Consider the following 25,319-nt stretch of genomic DNA (forward strand, 5'->3'; position numbering starts at 1 on the left):
GATGCAATATTGGGTCAAAAATGGACAAACCCCAAACTAAATATAATTTTAATTAAATTTAAGTTACATTTTTAAACCCAGCTGTAAGATTTGTCCATATCTGACCCAATGTTGTGTTACAAAGCAGCATTTTTAAGAGCGTATCCATATCAGCTTGATCAGTTTGTTCAGTGTCTGGGCAAAACCATAATTCCTGTGAATGAAATCAAATGACAAGAATAGCATCCCATCCTCGGGCAAAAACAGAGCCTGTGTGGTTTGCTCATCTTGGAAGTCCTGCTTTTAACAGTGGGGAAAATGTAAATGGCAACAAACACTGCGTAATCTGCTTGGCTTTGTCACAACACAGTCCCAACGGTGCAAAATGCAAACAGAAATGCTCCACTAACTCTTTTTTTGCATCATAATCTTCCAAACTGCTACATAATAAACTCAAGTGTGCTCTTTGGTAAGTATTTGTTTGCTTATTTGTAATAGCCAATCATGATGATGGAAACACTCCTCACTATAAAATGGTCTACACTTAAGGAAACATGTGCTTGTTATGACTGATTGTTTATCTCTTGTTTATTTTCAACGTGTTTTATGAGAACAGAGCAGCATTTCGCTTGTCTTGTATGTTTGTTTTTGCCATTAACCCTGACTACCCTTTGGTTATGTTGGTGGCTGTTTTTGCCCCATTGATTTCCATTATAATCACATTTTTGATTGCAAAGTCATGACAGCATATAATCATGTTTTCTTGATTGTTGGTGGTTTACTCTATTAGGAAGAGGTCAAATGTGTCATTTACTGTTGATCATTAGTTAGCACCCTTTAGATAGGCCTGGGCAAAAAGGTTTCTGGCTTTTATATGGAGTTCTATGGAGTACAACGGCAGATTATAGTTTGCATGCATGAAACACCGACTGTGACAATAAAAAAAATTGATTATAATGGAAGTCTATGGGGCTAGGAGAGTAAATTTGCCCACAGTATAGGATTGTTGAGGGGTTTTTTTTTTTTAAATCAAAACATTTACCCAAAATATGTGTCAAAATAAGATTTGTCACCAAAAATCAATCCATTTGCTGAAACAGTGAAAGTTGTGGCCAAATTAGTACTCAAAATCCCCCTAGAGTGGATGAAAACATCCCCAATCACACTTTAAAGTGCTAAAGTGAAGCTTTTTGTTCTGTCATTTTGGCCAGGATTCCCTGTAGGAAGAGATCCTGTATCTCAATGGGACTATCCTGGTAAAATATAAGGATAAATTAATATATCATCCAACATACTTAATGCACAAATACACTAGTTTTGACTGGTACACAATTTAGTAGCATCATTGCATTTTACAGTACATTAAGATGGGAAAAGGCAGTGCAGTGGCTCAGTGGTTAGCACTGTCGCCTCACAGCAAGAAGGTTACTGGTTTGAGTCTCAGCTGGGTCAGTTGGCGTTTCTGTGTCGAGTTTGCATGTTCTCCCCGTGTTGGCATGGGTTTCCTCTGGGTGCTCCGGTTTCCCCCACAGTCCAAACACATGCACTACAGGTGAATAGAAGAAACTAATTTGGCCGTAGTGTATGAGTGTGTGTGTGTAAATGAGTGTGTATGGGTGTTTCCCAGTACTGGGTTGCAGCTGGAAGGGCATCCGCTGCGTAAAACATACGCTGGAATAGTTGGCGGTTTATTCCGCTGTGGTGACCCCTGATGGATAAAGGGACTAAGCTGAAGGAAATTTAATGAATGAAGACGGTAAAAAAAGCTTTAAGACGGAACTCAGAAAAGCAGCTTTAGATGGGATCCAAAAAAGATGACAGAATTAAGCAGCCAGACTCTTAAGGAAGAGTGAAGGGATAAAAAAAAAAGCGAGTCATTTATAAATTTCCTAAAATCTCACCTAGTTCTTAGTTCAAAGTTTCCATTGAGTCTTATAAACTATATGTTATTTTTTCCATCCCATAGATTTCCTTCACTGTCCTTATCTATTCCACTAATGTCAGTGGCCTTTTCTGGAGCTGTTTAATTGTAATATTCCTTTTTCAGTATTCACAGGAATTATATAAATTATTATATAAATTAATCTTCATCTTACAAACAGTACATTTTCTTGAGCCTGAATGCTTTAAACTGCTTACACAGGCCTCAAAAACACAAGCAGACAATAAACCTTCACTCTATATTCCTTACTGCAATGCCCAACCGGTATTATAATTGACCAGGAGCCATGTTTAAAAAAACACTCATGATTTGTGGGGTCACTGCAACGTTTAACCATAAAGTTACTAAAGCAGTAATATTTCATGTGTGTTTTTATCATGCAAGCCGAATCTGATTGGCTGATAGCCGTGCGACATTCTGCCAGTAACAGCACTCAACCAGCCTTTTCACCTTTCACCCTTGTGTATTACTCCGCCCACATACAGCAACAAGCAGAGGACACTCTACAGTTTGAAAAGACGGTAAACGTAGTCCGTCCAAAAAAGGCGACAGATGCCGTATAGGAGCCCTTACAGGAGAGGAAAAACCCAGCATAATATTAAACTACAGGTAAGTGACTTTCTAAGTCGATCTCTTTCTTTTGTATGTTGTAGTGCTGTATTTATACCATAGTAATTGTAGTGTATTGAATGCGATGGGACGCTTTGAGTTTCTTTTTGGTTGGCCGTCTGTTTCTAATGAGTCTCCTGTTTTCGCTACTGCGGACTAGCTCAGTTAACAGAAAGAAAGAAGAAATGCCCGCATGTGTTTTAGCAGTTTTCCTTATCGCAAACAACAGCAATCTGGTAGTGATTGCGCTGCTTTTTTTCGGAGTTAATTATTGTGATCTCCCGATTGCAACAGAAAAATACTGTACGTTAGATTGTAATACTGTAGGGAGATTGGTTCAGCCTCATAATCTTAAAATGTGAGCAAAATCCCCTGTTTTGTCTTCACTTTAGACATTACGCTAGAGAATCATTCAAATACTAGCTGTAAAATGACGTTGGTGAATTAATAACAGTTTCTGCTGTTCTGATGTCAGCTGCAGATGTAAATGAATGGAGGAAGAAAGTAGTTCCTCATACAAAAGGGTTTTTAGACTCTCCGTGTTTGATTTTCTTTTTTATATACACGATTATGCCGTCGAACTGTTGTATAAACGCAATATCACACTCGTAGCAGTGCGATGTGGCTGTGTATCAGCACTGGTGAGATGCTAAAGCACTCCTCCAACCAGTGCTGATATATAGCCACATTGCACTGCTCTGATTGTGATATTGCTCATATATACACACAATAGACTATATAGCGTTATTTAACATTGGAATAGACTATATAGCATTATTTAACATTGGAATATTTCATTTGTGTATATTGTAAATATTGTGACTTCCCGAAAATTATAAAGCACTGTATAATGTATTTGTACAGCATCATTGCTCTACTGTATTTCTCAATGCTTGTGATTGGATTTAGATTTTTTTTTTGTAGATTTGCTCCCTTGCAAACTCAAAAATTATGCAATCTTTCCAAATACACCTATTAATTTAATCTAGTGAAATTATACTTAATGTCAGTTTTTTCAAATATCATGCAGCCTTAATCCTGACTCAGTAATGCACATCCTGCGACATAACAATTGCGGATTGCCATATCAATGCTGAACGAATATATATTGTGCAGTCCTAGTCTAAAGATACAGTATTACCACCGTTCTGAAGATTAATCAATAAAGACTCAATTAATGATGGGGTAGCTTTTAGCAATTCCCAATTTGGGCGTTTCAAATAGAAGCTTGGAATTAGAGCTGCACAATATATCGCAAAGTTATCATCATGGTAATAATAGTAAACGCAATATATAGGCGAAGTCAAAATTATTAGTCCTTCTGTGAATAGTTTAATAACTAATTTCTAATAACTGATTTATTTTATATAACATTACATAATATTTACACAGTACATATTATTTAAGATACTAGTATTCAGCTTAAAGTGCAATTTAAAGCCTTAACTAGGGTTAATTAGGCAGGATAGGGTAATAAGGCAAGTCACTGTATAACAGTGGTTGGTTCTGTAGACCAGTGTTTCCCAACCCTGTTCCTGGAGGCACACCAACAGTACATATTTTGGATGTCTCCCTTTTCTGACCCATTAACTTCAGGTGTTGGAGTCTCTTCTGATGTTATGATAAGTTGATTCAGGTGTGTTTGATTAGGGAGAGGTTGAAAATGTGTACTGTTGGTGTGCCTTCAGGAACAGGGTTGGGAAACACTGCTGTAGACAATCGAAAACAAATACTGCTTAAAGGGGCTAATAATATTGAATTAAAATGGCTTTTAAAAAATTTAAAACTGCTTTTATTCCAGCTGAAATAAAACAAGTAAGACTTTCTCCAGAAGAAAAAATATTATAGGAAATACTGTGAAAAATTCATTGCTCTGGTAAATATAATTTGGGAAATATTTGAAAAAGAAATAAAAATTCACAGGAGGAATAAATAAATAAATGATTTAAAAACATCTAATAACAAGAAGCATTTTTCTAGGGAAATGTTTTATCATAAGAAATATCGTTATTGCAATATTCAACAACAATATTGCATCGATTTTCCCAGTATGGTGCAGCCCTACTTGGAATCAGGAGATAAGCGTCCTCTTTTAAATGAACAGGCTGAGCTCACCTGGAGGCGAGAGTGAGGATAAAAAGCGGTCACTTCCTCAGCGTATCTGCCCATCTCTCCCTTCAGGAGAAAAATTGCATGGCTTTGCTTTACATGAAAAGGCTTTTTCCACAAGCGCTGCCCTCCATCGGGGTCATTTAACTGTCAGCTCTGCACATGAACAGCATTTTATTCTCAAATGCGTATACGTGTGAGCCCTGACCCTGTGTGCTGGACGAAGCTTATCCAATGTAAAGCGCAGAAGCATTGATCCGTCCAGGAGATGATGCTCTGATAAGTGTGTGTGGATGGACAGATAGCATCAGGTGTCAGAGGGAAAATCAGATAGGAATCACTTTATCATACAGAAACAAGCGCGGTCAACACTACAATGAAGAAACGCAATCCATCAACACATGCATCTGCATTAAAAGGTGTTCAGTGATGATATTAGATGCTGTATATTTAGCATCAGTGATTATTCATCATGTAGCATGGCCATAAAACATTTATTTACTACGGTAAACATACAAATGATATGATATTATAGAGTGCATACAGCTGAAGATTAAATGATTAGCTATCCTGTGAATTTTTAATTGTTTTTCAAATCTAAAGATTATTTTCTACACAATTTTTAATTAAACATAATAGTTTTAATAACTAATTTCTGATAACTTACTTCTTTGGTCTTTGCCAGGCAAAGATTTTTCCTAGATACTAGTATTCAGCTTAAAGTACTATTTAAAGGCTTAACTAATTAGGTTAATTAGTTTAACTAGGCAAGCCTAGTCCAGTCATTAGAGAAAAAAATTAGGGAGGCTAATAATATTGACCTTTTCAGATTTTCTTTTATTATTCCAGCCAAACTAAAAGAAATATGACCTTCCCCAGAAAAAAATATAATATAGAAAATACACAAATTTACTGCAAATATTGTGTAAAACACCAAATATTAGTTAGGAAGTTAGAAGCTAGAAATCTCTATTGTCCACACATGTGGAAATTCGTTTTTGGCCTCCCAAACAACACAAATACAAAACACAGAGCACAAACACAAAGCTTCCTACACCACAGATCACCAACACACAACCCTGGCTATGAAACCACAGAATAACATGCAAACTACTTCATGGTCATAGTTCAATAATAGCAGACGGTATAAAAGATTTCTTAAAAATATTAATTCTATTACCATGGTATGTGTCTAAAAAGGCACCTTATTGTCCTTTAAGACCATAATACTAACTAAATGAATCTAATATTAATGTATTCATTACATATACACACACATTTCTGAGGAGCAAGTTCAAAATTATTATATAAATGTATTATTTATTTATTATAATGTTATTTCTTACACCTATCTATCTATCTACCTATCTATCTACCTATCTACTTATCTATCTATTTATCTATCTATCTCCCTATCTACTTATCTATCTATCTATCTATCTATCTATCTATCTATCTATCTATCTATCTATCTATCTACCTATCTACCTATCTACCTATCGATCTATCTATCTATCCATCCATCCATCCATCTATGGTATTGAATGCTTACATTATGGCTTAACAATAGGCATGGGCCAGTATATGATTCTGATGGTATGATAACCTTGGATAAAAATATCACTGTTTCACGGTATTGTGATTACTACTCTAAAATATATTCTTTTTAAATGTCTAGGTAAAATAACTAAAAAAAAAATTATATTTATTGAGAAACATTTATAATATTCTGGAACAGTAAACATGTCAGACTAAATAGTTCAAATGAATTATTCACGTCTGCTGATTTATTAGTTTCAAAAACACAGATTTCTTTACAATTTAAAACTGCAATTTTTTTTTTTGCTGGAGATACTGTTGTCCTAAAACAGTAAAAAAATATCTCTCTCACATACCTTAGGAACGGTATAGCAGAAAATTTTGGTGGTTTTAAAACCTTGACTATTCCAAACCGTGGTATACCTTGAAAACGGTTATCGCCCCATGCCTACTTAACAATTGTAATAGGAAATACACAAATTTACTGTAAATATTGTGTAAAACACTATAAATTAATTGTATTACCATGGTATGTGTCTAAAAAGGCACCTCATTGTCCTTTAGGACCATATCTCCATGACAAATAGTTAAAAACATTTACTAATAATACATGGTACTAACTAAATGAATCTAATATTAATGTATTCATTACATATACACACACCTTTCTGAGGAACAAGTAAAAATTATTATATAAATGTATAATTTAACTATTATATATTAATTCTTACACCTATCTATCTATCTACCTATCTATCTACCTATCTATCTATCTATCTATCTGTCTATCTATCTATCTGTCTATCTATCTGTCTATCTATCTGTCTATCTATCTATCTATGGTATTAAATGGTTACAATATGGCTTAACAATAGTCATGGGCCAGTATATGATTCTGACGGTGTGATAACCTTGGATAAAAATATCACTGTTTCACGGTATTGTGATTACTACTCTAAAATATATTCTTTTTAAATGTCTGGGTAAAATAACTAAAACTTTTTTCCCCTTTGAACACAATATATTTTATATTGAGAAACATTTATAATATTCTGGAACAGTAAACATGTCAGACTAAATAAATAAAATTAATTATTCACGTCTGCTGCTTTTATTAATTTCAAAAACACAGATTTCTTCACAATTAAAAACTGCATTTTCTTTGCTGGAGATACTGTTGTCCTAAAACAGTAAAAAAAATATCTCTCTCACATACCTTAGGAACGGTATAGCAGAAAATGTTGTCGGTTTTAAAACCTTGACTATTCCAAACCGTGGTATACCTTGAAAACGGTTATCGCCCCATGCCTACTTAACAATTGTAATAGGAAATACACAAATTTACTGTAAATATTGTGTAAAACACTATATATTAATTGTATTACCATGGTATGTGTCTAAAAAGGCACCTCATTGTCCTTTAGGACCATATCTCCATGACAAATAGTTAAAAACATTTACTAATAAGTTTCATGGTACTAACTAAATGAATCTAATATTAATGTATTCATTACACATACACACACCTTTCTGAGGAGCAAGTTCAAAATTATTATATAAATGTATAATTTATTTATTATATATTATTTCTTACACCTATCTATCTATCTATCTATCTGTCTATCTGTCTATCTATCTATCTATCTATCTATGGTATTAAATGGTTACAATATGGCTTAACAATAGGCATGGGCCAGTATATGATTCTGACGTTATGATAACCTTGGATAAAAATATCACTGTTTCACGGTATTGTGATTACTACTCTAAAATATATTCTTTTTAAATGTCTGGGTAAAATAACTAATACTTTTTCCCCTTTGAACACAATATATTTTATATTGAGAAACATTTATAATATTCTGGAACAGTAAACATGTCAGACTAAATAGTTCAAATGAATTATTCACGTCTGCTGCTTTTATTAGTTTCAAAAACACAGATTTCTTTACAATTAAAAGCTAAATTTTTTTGCTGGAGATACTGTTGTCCTAAAACAGTAAAAAAAATCTCTCTCACATACCTTAAGAATGGTAGAGCAGAAAATTTTGGTGGTTTTAAAACCTTGACTTTTCCAAACCGTGGTATACCCTGAAAACGGTTTATCGTCCCATACCTACTTAACAATTGTACTTGTATAAATTCTTGTGGTATTACTATGGCACATATTTAGAAAAACATGCCACTGTTCATTATATGTGGTCAAAAAGATATAATAAATAATAATGCTCCAGAAAATTCTATGGTATATGTGAAAAACACTCCATGTCCAAGCACATCAAGACACTTAGTTGAATTCCAAGCTAATTTTCAAAATCATAATGTCATAAAGAGCATCCTACCTAATGATGTCATCGTTGTGTCCCAGGTAAAACTTCTGTGTGTGCTCTCTGGTGTTGTAAACCACTCCGACTCCTGCCACGAAATACACAATCTCCTTCCCTGCGGTGTAGTACAGGTTATTCCTGCACTGATGTCCTCTATATCCATGAATCCACTCCAGCCTCAGCTGACAGCGCGGAGCTGTCTTATCCGCCATGCTCTCTGGATCTGCAATAGTCTACAAATTCACCAATGTGTCATTTAGCTGACCGACAGTGCGCCCATTTGAGTGGACTCGATGTGGATGGATCACCTCTTGTTGGGTTCAAACCTTCAGTTCAGATGTCTGGGCAACACTAACCCTATGGCACTGCCACCATTCAATGCCCTCCTGAAGTTCATGCATGCAGCATGGGCATCATAACTGGATCACAAGCTGGGTCACCTGTACAGGGAAGGCTGTCTGGAGATCCCAATGGGTGTCATGAAGAAATCAGGCTAGGATGAAGGATAAATGCTGGTGGTTAGAGCTCTTTCTGATTTTGAATGAGATGCCATAAGCTGCTCTGGAATGATAATTACTGTAAATCAAATAAACTAGGAGTAAAAGACAGTCATTAGTGACTACAAATGAAAAAACGATTGTTTGCAACTACCATTGACACACACACACACACACATCAAGACTAGCAAAGCCTTAAGGAGAATGGCAAATCTGTGCATTACCATCAACTAGCATTCAAATGTACTACAGCGTCCAATACAAGCCAGATACCTTCATTACACTGAGGTCTGGGTGTGTTTAAAGGGTTGCAGACTTCAGGTCTTCAGTTTGAAGGCGAACCTCAGCGCCTTCATGCTATTAATCTTCTGTAAAGGGCAAAAGTCGGCGTGTTTGGCTCCGGGATTGGAGAGAACGTCCAGGATTTCAGCCGTTATTCGATCCTCGACCGCCCCGATCAGCAAACCTTCCCTAAAAACGTCTTCATCTTCTTCAACTTTCGCCCGAAGCTCTTCAATTCCCAGTGATACTCAAGCAAACTCTTCCATTCCTCGCGCGATCCGGATCACTGAATCACCAGCAACCGGGTCTGAGGTGCACAAATCCTCATCCTAAACGGAGGAAAAGAGCTGGTTTAGGTGGATTAAAACCCTCCGCCGCGAACTCGGCGCAGCTCTGAAGGGAGTAAAGGCGCTTTGAGTTGAGTTTTTGACGTAATATTTTTGAGAATATGATTTCTGGTTTCTAGTAACCCATTCGGCTTGGTTACTACGACGCCTTGTGGCCCGTTTCGAGCACAGAAAGCGCCGCCGCGCGGACCATTATGGGATTTGTAGTTCTAAGCTGCGTCTGATCTGACGCAAACCGCACGAAAGTGACTACAAATCCCATGAGTGCTCAGCACGCGCTGTCCAACGTGCTGAACATACGGGTCTCCAGCCAAGAACATTCTTACTATTCCCCAAGAGATATTTTTTTGCACTATATTATATTATATTATATTATATTATATTATATTATATTATATTATATTATATTATATTATATTATATTATATTCCTACATCATACTATATCACATTATATTATTAAAAAATAACAGCAATTAACGAATATAAAGACACCAAAACTATATTAAAATCTTACGATTAGGAACATTAAAATACATATATTTATTACAATAAGTTGAAAGCAGTTCAAATATGACTTCTACATCAATTTAAGGTAATATCAGATTAAATAAAATTATCCATTACAACAAACTGAATGATTTTATTTCGTTTTTACAAATCCTAAACCATTTATATAATCCCATTAGCAACATTCCTTTAAGATTTGATGACGACTGAATACAAATGAATCGCCAATATGCAAATGTATGCTAATTGTGTGGCGCGTACATTTAGATAACACGGAGCCGTGATAAACCTGCCGAGGCGCGGGGGAAGCGAGCGTGTTTTCCCGGGAGAATGCACATTTTCACGGTCACGCAGAGGAGAGAGGACACCGGGAAGGGCATCCCCAGCATCCCATCATCCCCAGCGGAAGGAAATCCCGAGACCACTGAAGCTGCTTAAAAGACGAAGAACACGTGACTGAAGAGCTCAGAGCATCTGTCCATGAGCTTTTAATGAATGAATGACGCTTAACCCCACAATTAACGACTGAGAAACCATCAGAGAATTAACTGACACGTCCATATGGCGCCATATCAGTTGATTAATATTAAAGAAAATATTACAGAAAGTAAATAATAGAAATCGTAAAGACCTACACTACCCGTAGGCTAGCCTAGAATAAAAGTAGCACTCAGCTATGGGAAAACATATGTTTATCTGAATGTAATGATAGACCGAATAGGTATTGGTTTAACTAAAAATGTGAATATTAACATATAGTTAAAGCAATAGACCCTTTTCACAAGACTGTTGACATGTTTGACGATCATCAGCATCTTATCCTTGAAAATGTTTAATATTTTGATTGTTTTTTAAAAGTATGAACATTGATATGAATATATTATATCATGTTTGCATCAAATTACAGAGCTCAGAGCATCTGTCCATGAATGAATGATGCTTAACCCCACAATTAATGACTGAGAAAGACATCAGGGATAGAGTTAACCGACACATCCATACACTACCTGGCAAAAGTTTTAGGAACAACAAAGAATAACTTGACTTCTAGTTGATCATTTGGTATCAGAAGTGGCTTATATGAAAGGTAAAGGCCTCTAGGCTGATTTGAGCACAATAAAATCTGATCATGTCTTGATTTTGAATGATTTCATTAGGACAGTAAGGTCTGACTCTGCTTAGACTAAAGTCTCATCACTGAACCTTCAATAATGTCCAGTATAGAATATGTGGTCATGCTGCAGTGGAAACAGAATGAATATTGTGTCTGTCTCCATCATGAGCTTGGAGGACTGCATCCATACATCTCTGTAATGACTCAAATCACTGATTATTAAAGTCATCTGGAATGGCAAAGAAAGCCTTCTTGCAGGACTCCCAGAGTTCATCAAGAGTCTTTGTGTTCATCTTCAACGCCTCCTCCTTCATCTTACCCCAGACATGCTCAATAATGTTCATGTCTGGTGACTGGGCTGGCCAATCCTGGAGCACCTTGACCTTCTTTGCTTTCAGGAGCTTTGATGTGGAGGCTGAAGTATGAGGAGCGCTATCCTGCTGAAGAATTTGCCCTCTCCTGTGGTTTGTAATGTAATGGGCAGCGCGAATGTCTTGATACCTCAGGCTGTTGATGTTGCAGATCTCTCGCACACCCCCATACTGAATGTAACCCCAAACCATGGTTTTTTCTTCACCAAACTTGACGGATATCTGTGAGAATCTTGGGTCCATGCAGGTTCCAGTAGGTCTTCTGCAGTATTTGTGATGATTGGGATGCAGTTCAACAGATGTGTAGAGCACCGTATCATTTAATTAATAACAAAAAAATAAAAAATCTTTTAGCTCTACAATACGTACTATAGAGTACAAGCAGCACTCAGCTATGGAAAGAAATGTTTCTCTGAATATAATGGATTAGATAGGTTACTAAAATGTTCATATTAATTCCATTCAATAAATTTCAGAAAAATATTTGCAATTTCAAACATTTTCAAATAAAAGTAATGCGATTTAGTTCATTTAGTTTAACAAATGCTAACCTGCAGGAAATACATACACACAAAAAAAGCTATATTTTGTTGGCTACTATAACGTTAATGTGTCATGCAGAAAATTATTAATTCAAACTGTAATCTAATATCTAATTCAGTCAGATTTATATAGCATTTCCAACATTTTTGTTTCTAATTTGCACATTTTTAATTCATTATATATATATATATATATATATATATATATATATATATATATATATATATATATATATATATATATATATATATATATATATATATTCACCGGCCACTTTATTAGGTACACCTGTCCAACTGCTTGCTAATGCAAATTTCTAATCAGCCAATCACATGGCAGCAGCTCAGTGCATTTAGGCATGTAGACATGGTCAAGACGATCTGCTGCAGTTCAAAGTGAGCATCAGAATGGAGAAGAAAGGGGATTTAAGTCACTTTGAACGTGGTGTGGTTGTTGGTGCCAGACGGGCTGGTCTGAGTATTTCAGAAACTGCTGATTTACTGGGATTTTCACGCACAACCATCTCTAGTGTTTACAGAGAATGATCAGAAAAGAGGAAATATCCAGTGAGCGGCAGTTCTGTGGACGCAAATGCCTTGTTGATGCCAGACGTCAGAGGAGAATGGCCAGACTGGTTCCAGCTGATAGAAAGGCAACAGTAACTCAAATAAGCACTGGTTACAACCGAGGTCTGCAGAAGAGCATCTCTGATCACACAACACGTCTGAACACGTCCGACCTTGATGGGCTACAGCAGCAGAAGACCACACCGGGTGCCGCTCCTGTCAGCTAAGAACAGGAAACTGAGGCTACAATTCACACAGGCTCGCCAAAACTGGACAATAGAAGATTGGAGAAACGTTGCCTGGTCTGATGAGTCTCCATTTCTGCTGCCACATTCGGATGGTCGGGTCAGAATTTGGCCTCAACAACATGAAAGCATGGATCCATCCTGCCTTGTATCAACGGTTCAGGGTGGTGCTGGTGGTGTAATAGTGTGGGGTATTTTCTTGGCACACTTTGAGTCCATTAGTACCAATTGAGCATCATGTCAACACCACAGCCCACCTGAGTATTGTTTCTGACCATGTCCATCCCTTTATGACCACAGTGTCTCCATCTTCTGATGGCTACTTCCAGCAGGATAACGCACCATGTCATAAAGCGTGAATCATCTCAGACTGGTTTCTTGAACATGACAATGAGTTCACTTTACTCAAATGGCCTCCACAGTCACCAGAGCTCAATCCAATAGAGCACCTTTGGGATGTGGTGGAACAGGAAATTGGCATCATGGATGTGCAGCCGACAAATCTGCAGCAACTGTGTGATGCTATCATGTCAATATGGAGCAATATTTCCAGTACCTTGTTGAATCTATGACATGAAGGATTAAGGCAGTTCAGGGTTGGGGTAGAGGTAGACGTTAATATAATACAATTAATGGGTAATTTAATAAATAACACAAAAAATACAATAATTACTGTTTTTACATTACTGTTATGGTTAGGTTTAGGGTTGGGGTGGGGGTAGACGTTAATATAATTCAATAATGTGTCATTTCATAAATAATATCATTACTTTTTGTTAACTTCCATTCACAGCTGTATCCCATCTAGAAAAAACCCCATTCTTGAGTAATTCTTGAGAGTTTGTAAACATGAATAAATTGCTGCTGCAGTTCACTGAACGGCCACCGGTGGCGCTAATAACGAGAGATTGAGTTATAAAGCAGAAATCATACGTCGTAAATCAATGAAACAAACCAAATTAAAACTGCGTGAAGGTTGTACTGTGATCATATCAGTCATTGGTTTAGAGGGAGTCTAGGTTAAACCAGCATCTAAAACCTGGTTTGTCACATTTAATTATACACTTAACCTGATGTAATCTGATTACTGGTGGATTAACGAGGAACAAGCGCCCTCAGATATACTGTAAAAATAAAGAAACCGCATTTTTACTTGGGGAAAACTTCTATAAATGTTTCCACACACACTCAGAATTGTTTTAATATTCTCTTTTACATCTCAGTGATTTCTTCTGGACAGAAATTAGATTAAACACAGCAAAAGGAGACTTTTTTGAAGTTTGAGTTAAGTAGGATTTCTTTAAAGGAGCTGTCTGTAAGTTTTTGACTCTTCTAAAGCATAAATATTAATATGTGTGCAGATATTCAGAAACATGCTCAGTGAACACTCTTGTTTATCTGAAAAACAATGCTGAAGTCAGATATTCTGCTTTGAAAATGTGTTTTGGTCATTTTAACCTGCCCAATGCCAGTTTAGCCAATTATATTGCAGCATCCCTGGTTGCCTTGGTGGACAACAGCGTATTTCATTCATTCATTCATTCATTCAGAAAGGCTCTGAAAGCATGCGTCTGTGACCAAAATGTGACCTCCAGTAGCAGACTCTAAAATGAGATGCAGATTCAGAGTTCCACATGAGGTTATTAATTAGCAAATAATATAAACATTACGAGCGTAAACATTAGGTGAGCAGGTTACATTATAACCGCGTGTCCTAACAACACTCTTCGTAATGAGATACGCGGTGATGAACAATTTGGCTGTTTGCATCAGATGAAACATAACAGAAATTTAAATACAGCCATTCAGAAGCACAGAAGATGCACTCACTCACCAAATGGTAAGGTTTATAATCTATTTAACACATATTAACCCTCTTTAACATTATTAAATGCTGAATCACTGATATGTGTTTAGTTCTAAAGTTCAATTTCAGATGGTTTATTTTATTTTCCAGATCTGAGCTGAATTATCTGCTGCTGCTTTCAGTATATGGCAATAAACATCATGTAAAATGGCATTCAAGCTCACATTATTAGCATTTAACACTGAATAAAGCACATGAGGTGTATTTGAGGTGATCATTGTCAGTTTTCTGTTGTTCACCTGTGAGAAATAGCCGTTTCTAATATATCAATTCGAGGTGTTGGTTAGGACAAAAGCTCCTTTTAATATGGAGAATATTCCTTCTATCGGGTGCTGTTGCTTTTATTTAGACCACAGTTTAAATCACTCGCTCCTGTCATCAATCTGGCAACCCGTGCTTGTTTGTTTTGATCCAAAAGTGCAATACCTAGATCAACCACTGGCTGTCAAACTTACAAACTGCACATTTAAACTTTGCATTTATTGGATAAAATGAATACTGTAAATGTTTTAAATGTAATTCATACCTGTGATGTATTTTCAGCATCATATACCTCCTTCAGTGTCATCATTCAGAAATCATTCCAATATTATGATTTCGTATCCTTATTAATGTTGAAAACTTGTTTCGATCCATTTTTTGTAGAGACTTTTTGTTGATTAAGTTATAAAAGACAGTATGCTTTTGAAAAGATGAAATGATACTCAATCAGTTTAATGCATCTTTGCTAAAAAGAAATAATTTAGATTTTAGTGCATTAGAACAAGTTTTTTACATGCAGATCAGAGTTATAAATCTTATATGTATTTTTAAAGGAACATAAATGACAACAAATGCAAAGAATGCATTAATCTTATGTTGTGTGTGTATATCTACACTACCTGACAAAAGTCTTGATGTGGATTCCAGTTGTAAAAACTTCAAATAATAACTCGACTTCTTGTTGATCATTTGGAAAAGTGGCAGAAGGTTGATTTTTCTGATGAATCATCTGTTGATCTGCATCCCAATCATCACAAATACTGCAGAAGACCTACTGGAACCCACATGGACCCAAGATTCTCAGAGAATTAGTCAAGTTTGGTGAAGGAGAAATCATGGTTTGGGGTTACATTCAGTATGGGGGCGTGCAAGATCTGCAACATCAACAGCCTGAGCTATCAAGACATTTGTGCTGCCCATTACATTACAAACCACAGGAGAGGGCAAATTCTCCAGCAGGATAGCGCTCCTTCTCATACTTCAGCCTCCACATCAAAGCTCCTGAAAGCAAAGAAGGTCAAGGTGCTCCAGGATTGGCCAGCCCAGTCACCAGACATGAACATTATTGAGCATGTCTGGGGTAAGACGAAAGAGGAGGCGTTGAAGATGAACACAAAGACTCTTGATGAACTCTGGGAGTCCTGCAAGAACGCTTTCTTTGCCATTCCAGATGACTTTATTAATCAGTGATTTGAGTCATTGCAGAGATGTATGGATGCAGTCCTCCAAGCTCATGATGGAGTCAGACACAATATTCATTCTGTTTCTACTGCAGCATGACCACATATTCTATACTGGACATTATTGAAGGTTCAGTGATGAGACTTTAGTCTAAGCAGAGTCAGACCTTACTGTCCTAATGAAATCATTCAAAATCAAGACATGATCAGATTTTATTCTGGTCAAATAAGCGTCATCTAGAGGGCTTTACATTTCATATAAGCCACTTCTGATACCAAATGATCAACTAGAAGCGTTTGCTGTTCTTAAAACTTGGATAGGCCACAAGACTTTTGTCAGGAAGTGTACAGTGCACACACACTTTTACAGCTATCTTTATAAGGACTTCTCATAGCTGTAGTGATGTTTCTCCTGTATATTCTTTCCTCTTCCCCTAACACAACCTTCACAGCAAATAATCTGTATTTTTACATCTTTAAAATACTTTATTCTGCTTGAGTAGTGAGCTGTTTTCCTCTTTGAGACTAAAAAATAAATAAAAATGTCCCCACAAAGTTAACAATGACTGGTATTGCTATACTTGTGGGGACATTTGGTGAGGAACACACACACACACACAGCTTTCTTTATGGGGACTTCTCATAGCTGTGATGATGTTTCTGCTATGCTCTCTCATCTCCCCCTAAACGCAAACAATCTGCATTTATACATCTTGAAAATACTTTATTCGGTCTCATTTATGAGCCGTTTTCCTCATGGATGCCAAAAAAATGTCCCCACAAGGTCAAAAATGACTGGTTTTGCTATACTTGTGGGGACATTATACACACAAACACAAATAAACCCACTGATCTGGACAGACAGACGACTCTGAGCCGTTTTCCCTTATGGACACCAAATAAAAATGTCCCCACAAGGTCAATAATGACCAATATTGCTATACTTGTGGGGACATTGGGTTAAGAACACACAAAAACACACACATACAGCTATCTTTATGGGGACTTCCCATAGCTGTAATGATGTTTCTACTGTACATACTGTATATTCTCTCCCTCTACCCTTAAACTCAACCCTCACAGCAAACAATCTGCATTTATACATCTTGAAAATACTTCATTCGGTCTCATTTATGAGCTGTTTTTCACATGGACACCAAAAAAAAAGTCAAAAAATGACTGGTTTTGCTATACTTGTGGGGACATTATACACACACAAACACAAATAAACCCACTGATCTGGACAGACAGATGACTCTGAGCCGTTTTAATCATGGACACCAAAAAAAATGTCCCCACAAGGTCAAAAATGACTGGTTTTGCTATACTTGTGGGGACATTATACACACAAACACAAATAAACCCACTTAAGCGGACAGACAGACGACTCTGAGCCGTTTTCCCTTATGGACACCAAATAAAATGTCCCCACAAGGTCAAAAAGGACTGGTTTTGCTATACTTGTGGGGACATTATACACACAAACACAAATAAACCCACTGATCTGGACAGACAGATGACTCTGAGCCGTTTTAATCATGGACACCAAAAAAAATGTCCCCACAAGGTCAAAAATGACTGGTTTTGCTATACTTGTGGGGACATTATACACACAAACACAAATAAACCCACTTAAGCGGACAGACAGACGACTCTGAGCCGTTTTCCCTTATGGACACCAAATAAAAATGTCCCCACAAGGTCAATAATGACCAATATTGCTATACTTGTGGGGACATTGGGTTAAGAACACACAAAAACACACACATACAGCTATCTTTATGGGGACTTCCCATAGCTGTAATGATGTTTCTACTGTACATACTGTATATTCTCTCCCTCTACCCTTAAACTCAACCCTCACAGCAAACAATCTGCATTTATACATCTTGAAAATACTTCATTCGGTCTCATTTATGAGCTGTTTTTCACATGGACACCAAAAAAAAAGTCAAAAAATGACTGGTTTTGCTATACTTGTGGGGACATTATACACACAAACACAAATAAACCCACTTAAGCGGACAGACAGACGACTCTGAGCCGTTTTCCCTTATGGACACCAAATAAAATGTCCCCACAAGGTCAAAAAGGACTGGTTTTGCTATACTTGTGGGGACATTATACACACAAACACAAATAAACCCACTGATCTGGACAGACAGATGACTCTGAGCCGTTTTAATCATGGACACCAAAAAAAATGTCCCCACAAGGTCAAAATGACTGGTTTTGCTATACTTGTGGGGACATTATACACACAAACACAAATAAACCCACTTAAGCGGACAGACAGACGACTCTGAGCCGTTTTCCCTTATGGACACCAAATAAAAATGTCCCCACAAGGTCAATAATGACCAATATTGCTATACTTGTGGGGACATTGGGTTAAGAACACACAAAAACACACACATACAGCTATCTTTATGGGGACTTCCCATAGCTGTAATGATGTTTCTACTGTACATACTGTATATTCTCTCCCTCTACCCTTAAACTCAACCCTCACAGCAAACAATCTGCATTTATACATCTTGAAAATACTTCATTCGGTCTCATTTATGAGCTGTTTTTCACATGGACACCAAAAAAAAAGTCAAAAAATGACTGGTTTTGCTATACTTGTGGGGACATTATACACACACAAACACAAATAAACCCACTGATCTGGACAGACAGATGACTCTGAGCCGTTTTAATCATGGACACCAAAAAAAATGTCCCCACAAGGTCAAAAATGACTGGTTTTGCTATACTTGTGGGGACATTATACACACAAACACAAATAAACCCACTTAAGCGGACAGACAGACGACTCTGAGCCGTTTTCCCTTATGGACACCAAATAAAATGTCCCCACAAGGTCAAAAAGGACTGGTTTTGCTATACTTGTGGGGACATTATACACACAAACACAAATAAACCCACTGATCTGGACAGACAGACGACTCTGAGCCGTTTTCCCTTATGGACACCAAATAAAAATGTCCCCACAAGGTCAATAATGACCAATATTGCTATACTTGTGGGGACATTGGGTTAAGAACACACAAAAACACACACATACAGCTATCTTCATGGGGACTTCCCATAGCTGTAATGATGTTTCTACTGTACATACTGTATATTCTCTCCCTCTACCCTTAAACTCAACCCTCACAGCAAACAATCTGCATTTATACATCTTGAAAATACTTCATTCGGTCTCATTTATGAGCTGTTTTTCACATGGACACCAAAAAAAAAGTCAAAAATGACTGGTTTTGCTATACTTGTGGGGACATTATACACACACAAACACAAATAAACCCACTGATCTGGACAGACAGACGACTCTGAGCCATTTTCCTCATGGACACAAAAAAAAATGTCCCCACAAGGTCAACAATGACCAATATTGCTATACTTGTGGGGACATTGGGTTAAAACACACAAAAAAACACACATACAGCTATCTTTATGGGGACTTCACATAGTTGTAATGATGTTTCTACTGTACATACTGTATATTATCTCCCTCTACCCTTAAACTCAACAATCTGCATTTATACATCTTGAAAATACTTCATTCGGTCTCATTTATGAGTCACATGGACACCAAAAAAAAAGTCAAAAATGACTGGTTTTGCTATACTTGTGGGGACATTATACACACACAAACACAAATAAACCCACTTAAGCGGACAGACAGACGACTCTGAGAGCTGAATAATGTTTAAAAGCATTTAATGACATCGCACATATTTAACAGGGCAGGAGGGTTAAAGTCTACAGGTGCAGTTTCATACATCTGAGCGTCGAGCCGCAGGTTTCTATACGCGCTCCGCAGGATTTCATTCCTATAATGTTGCGTTGTTTGATTGTGCAGTAGATGAAAGTCTCATTACAATAGATACAGTGACGGAGGGGATGCGCACTATGTATCAAAGAGAGCGGGATGAAGCCAAAAAAGCAGAGAAAATAACAAAACAAAGAGGGAAATAAAGATAATGCTCAGTGCTATTAGCCCACAAGGAAGTAACCGTATTCATATTCATATTTTTTTTGTTGGTTTTTTGTTTTTAATGCTGGAGTATTACCTTTTAACCAGTAAATGTGTTCACTTAAACATTGATGCTTGTGTTTATAATACATCTAATTATTATTTTTTTATTTATACTCTGTACTAGAATTATTTGAAACATATATTATGAATAAAACCCAAGAGAAATGACAAATAATAATAATAATATTAATAATAAAGAAATGGTTCAGGTTACTAGTCCTTTGTATATATAGCAAACATTCGTACAGCTCGACCCATTCTTGATTTGATCACACTCACACACACACACTCGCACACACACACTCACGTCTATACCGAGCCTTCAAGCCAATGTTAATAATCTACGTTGGTGTTAGCGTTTTAGTTTTAATCAGCTTATTATCGTTAAAAGGCAAGTCTGAATGGCGTGACTATAGTCGCTATTATCGCGTAATGGAATCGTTTTCGAAGCGTTACTGTCTTGTTCCCCAATAATAATAACAACAAAAGAAAGAGAGAGAAATATTGGTCGCCTCTTCAAGACAGCCTCACAAAATTGAGGAAATGTGTTCAACATCCAGAGCCCTCGATGAAAACACGGGTACAAAAACAAGAGAGAGAGAAAGAGAGAGAGAGAGCACAATATAGAAACGTAAAAAAACAGCTGGTCCTTCCTGAAATCGGGAACCATCCACTTCTAGATTTGTGTTTGTTTGTGTCAATTGTTAGCATGTTTTACTTTAGGATTGGCCCAACACTGCTAAAATGCTGGAAAAATGCAGTTTTTGTCTCGTTTCTTGTGCAAATATTGAATAATGTTCAAATTAAGAAGCTTTTTTTTGGATAGGTAAATATAATGTTTGGTTGTCAGAAATGGTGAGTTCAAACTTATTTTTGTTTTAAGAAAAGTCAAAATTAAGTATATTTTTCTTTTAAAGAAGTTGATCTGCCACTGGGGTAAGCAGAATGCATTTATTTCAAAGTGAAAATAAGATAATTTCACTTCCCCTATTGCTGGATTATTTAGCTAATTTTAAGTCGTTACTTCTGAAAATAATAATTAATTTTGACTTGTTATTTCTGGAAACAAAAATAAATGTTTATTTACAAAAACAATATTGAATTTTTATAATATTTCTGGAAATACAAATGAATTGACTCATTTCTGGAAATAAAAATAAATTTTGACTTATTATTTCTGGAAAAAAAGTGAATCTCGACTCATTATTTCTGAGAAGAAAAATTCATTTTGACTTATTTCTGGAAACAATAAAGAATTTTTTTTACTTGTTTCTGAAAACAGAAATTCATTTTGACTTTTTTTCTGAAAATAAACATTTATTTTGACTAATTATTTCTGTTATTTCTGGAAATAAAAGTGAATTTCGACTCATTTCTGGAAATAAAAATTCATTTTTACTTATTTTTTGAGAAGTTAATTTAGATTTTTTCTGAAAAGAAAAAAATGACTAATTTCTGAAAATAAAAGTGAATTTTGACTCTGATTTTTGATGCTGATTTTATGAAGAGAAAAATGAATTTTTACATGATTTCTGAAAACAAACATTTCGACTCATTCTTTCTGAAAATACTAATGAATTTCAACTCATTTATGGAAATAAAAATAAATTTAGATTTGTTTTTTAAATAAAAATTGTTTACTTCTGAAAACAAACATTAATTTTGACTTAATTTCGGAAACAATAATTAATTTCGACTCATTTTTTTCTGAAAATAAAAGGGAATTTTGACTATATTTCTGTCATTTCTAAAAAAAACAATTATCTTTATTTATGGAAACAATTAATTTATTTTTGTTATATCTGAAAATAAAAAATAATTTAGACTTGCCTCTTTCTGAAAATTAAAATCAATTTTTATTTATTTCTGGAAACAAAAATGAATTAAGACTAATTTTTTTCAGAATTTTTTTTTTTTATTTCAACTCATTTCTGAAAATAAAAGTGAATTTTGACTCATTATTTCTGAAAATAAAAGTGAATTTTGACTCATTTTTTCTGAAAATAAAAGTGAATTTTGACTCATTTTTTTCTGAAAATAAAAGTGAATTTTGACTCATTTTTTCTGAAAATAAAAGTGAATTTTGACTCATTTTTTCTGAAAATAAAAGTGAATTTTGACTCATTTTTTCTGAAAATAAAAGTGAATTTTGACTCATTTTTTTCTGAAAATAAAAGTGAATTTTGACTCATTTTTTCTGAAAATAAAAGTGAATTTTGACTCATTTTTTCTGAAAATAAAAGTGAATTTTGACTCATTTTTTCTGAAAATAAAAGTGAATTTTGACTCATTTTTTCTGAAAATAAAAGTGAATTTTGACAAATTTTTTTCTGAAAATAAAAGTGAATTTTGACTCATTTTTTTCTGAAAATAAAAGTGAATTTTGACTCATTTTTTCTGAAAATAAAAGTGAATTTTGACTCATTTTTTCTGAAAATAAAAGTGAATTTTGACTCATTTTTTCTGAAAATAAAAGTGAATTTTGACTCATTTTTTCTGAAAATAAAAGTTTGACTTATTTTTGGAAACAATAATAAAATTAGACTTTTTTTCTGAAAATAAACATTTATTTTTATATTTCTGAAAACAAAACCATTTTATTTACCTGTCTAGAAAATGCTACTTAATTTTAAAAAGTAGATATTTGCACAATAATCATGACAAAAATTCAGACAAGCATTTCTGCAGTGTATTAGCGTGGTGTCAGGCACAAGAGTGTGGCGTTTCTGAAGAGCTTTGCATGCTGGGATACCGGACACAAATCAAACGGCCGAATGAGAGTAAGAAGTGTTAAAATGAGGAGGGAAAGAGCGGATCTACTGCTTCTTCTTGCTGAAGAGACTGAAGCGCTTCTCCTTGTCCTTCTCCTTGTCTTTGTCTCGTTTGCCGGGGCTGGACTCGCTGGTCATGCTGACGGTGGCCGGGAGTGTGTGAGCACGGCTGGACGCCGGTGTGCTCTGGTTACTCGGCGCCGTCTCAGATTTCTCAGAGGACGACGAGCCGCTGCCGGCGTTCTGGATGGCCTGAATCCATGTGTTCATCTCCTCCTGCACACACACAGGTTTAGGGTTTTGGGAATTGTGGGGATTTTATTCTAAACGTACAAGTTTTCTAGCCCCAAACACACTTGTAACACACTAGTAACACACACACACACACACACACACACACACACACACACACACATACACACACACATACACACACACACACTTTTAATATCCACAAACGCTTGTAACACACAAACAAACATACACATACACTTGTATCTTGCAAATAACGACAGACACAGACGGATCTATCTATCTATCTATCTATCTATCTATCTATCTATCTATCTATCTATCTATCTATCTATCTATCTATCTGTCTGTCTGTCTGTCTGTCTGTCTATCTATCTATCTGTCTGTCTGTCTGTCTGTCTGTCTATCTATCTATCTATCCGTCCGTCTATCCATCCATTCATCAATCTATTCATCTATGTATCCATTCATCCATCCATTTACTGATCTATCCATCTATCAATCCATCTATGTATTCATCCATCCATCCATCCATCCATCCATTCATCAATCTATCCATCTATGTATCCATCCATCCATCTATGTAACCATCCATCCATCTATGTATAAATCCATCCATCCATCCATCCATCTGTCTATCTATCCGTCCGTCTATCCATCCATCCCTTCATCGATCTATTCATCTATGTATCCATTCATCCATCCATTTACTGATCTATCCATCTATCAATCCATCTATGTATTCATCCATCCATCCATCCATCTATCTATCTATCTATCTATCTATCTATCTATCTATCTATCTATCTATCTATCTATCTATCTATCTATCTATCTATCTATCTATCTATCTATCTGTCTGTCTGTCTGTCTGTCTGTCTGTCTGTCTGTCTGTCTGTCTGTCTGTCTGTCTGTCTGTCTGTCTGTCTATCTGTCTATCTATCTATCTATCTATCTATCTATCTATCTATCTATCTATCTATCTGTCATTCTATCTATCCATCTGTCATTCTATCTGTCATTCTATCTATCTATCTATCTATCTATCTATCTATCTATCTATCTGTCTATCTGTCTGTCTGTCTGTCTGTCTGTCTGTCTGTCTGTCTGTCTGTCTGTCTGTCTGTCTGTCTGTCTATCTATCTATCTATCTATCTATCTATCTATCTATCTATCTATCTGTCATTCTATCTATCCATCTGTCATTCTATCTGTCATTCTATCTGTCATTCTATCTGTCATTCTATCTATCTGTCTGTCTGTCAGTCCGTCTATCCATCCATCCACTTATCGATCTATCAGTCTTTCCATATATCCATCCATCCATTCATCGATCTATTCATCTATGTATCCATCCATCCATCCATCCATCCATCTATCGATCTATCTGTCTATCTATCTATCTATCTATCTATCTATCTATCTATCTATCTATCTATCTATCTATCTATCTATCTATCTATCTATCTATCTATCTATCTATCTATCTATCTATCCATCCATCCATTCATCCATCTATTTATCCATATATCCATCCATCCATTCATCTATCTATCCATCTATGCATCTATCCATCCATCTATCACCACAAACTGTATCTAATAATTTATTTAATGAACATTTAATTAATTCATTACCTAATTTGACATATTTTTGGTCACATCAAAATTTCTCATGCCCCACCAGAGGGCGACACTACAACGGGTGTATAAATATGAAGTAGTAATAGCAGCATAAAAAAGTTATAAAAGCAGACTCACATCATCTTTGGCTTGGAAGAGATACTCATTTCCATCAGTAACTCTGAGAAGAGGAAAAAGACAACAGGTTCAGTCAAAATCACCATGGACTTCAGTGATTGGTTGTGTTTACTTGCTTTCAATTAATATATATTATTATAATTATTATTTTTTTTATTCGAAATGTATACCAAGCATATATGCATATTAAACATTTATAA

The 25,319-nt window shown here is 35.8% G+C and overlaps 2 protein-coding genes across 4 annotated transcripts in view; both read right to left on the bottom strand.

Moving 5' to 3' along the window:
• Positions 1-9,605, bottom strand: part of eml6 (EMAP like 6) — a 137,557-nt gene extending 127,952 nt beyond the window's left edge. The window contains exons 1-2 of the mRNA XM_056467686.1: positions 9,276-9,605; positions 8,521-8,998 (exon numbers count right to left, since the gene is read on the bottom strand). Of these exons, the coding sequence (XP_056323661.1) occupies positions 8,521-8,717 (197 nt within the window). The 5' untranslated portion in view covers positions 8,718-8,998; positions 9,276-9,605. The remainder of the gene's footprint in view (positions 1-8,520; positions 8,999-9,275) is intronic.
• A 13,312-nt stretch (positions 9,606-22,917) lies between these two features.
• The window catches only part of sptbn1 (spectrin, beta, non-erythrocytic 1), a 192,292-nt gene continuing 189,890 nt past the window's right edge, over positions 22,918-25,319 (bottom strand). For all 3 annotated transcript variants that reach the window (XM_056467682.1, XM_056467683.1, XM_056467684.1), the window contains 2 exons: positions 25,120-25,162; positions 22,918-23,383 (listed from right to left, as the gene is read on the bottom strand). In XM_056467682.1, the coding sequence (XP_056323657.1) occupies positions 23,153-23,383; positions 25,120-25,162 (274 nt within the window). In that variant the 3' untranslated portion in view covers positions 22,918-23,152. The remainder of the gene's footprint in view (positions 23,384-25,119; positions 25,163-25,319) is intronic.

The sequence above is a fragment of the Danio aesculapii genome, chromosome 11, assembly GCF_903798145.1.
Source record: "Danio aesculapii chromosome 11, fDanAes4.1, whole genome shotgun sequence".
In the NCBI taxonomy this organism is placed as follows: Eukaryota; Metazoa; Chordata; class Actinopteri; order Cypriniformes; family Danionidae; genus Danio; species Danio aesculapii.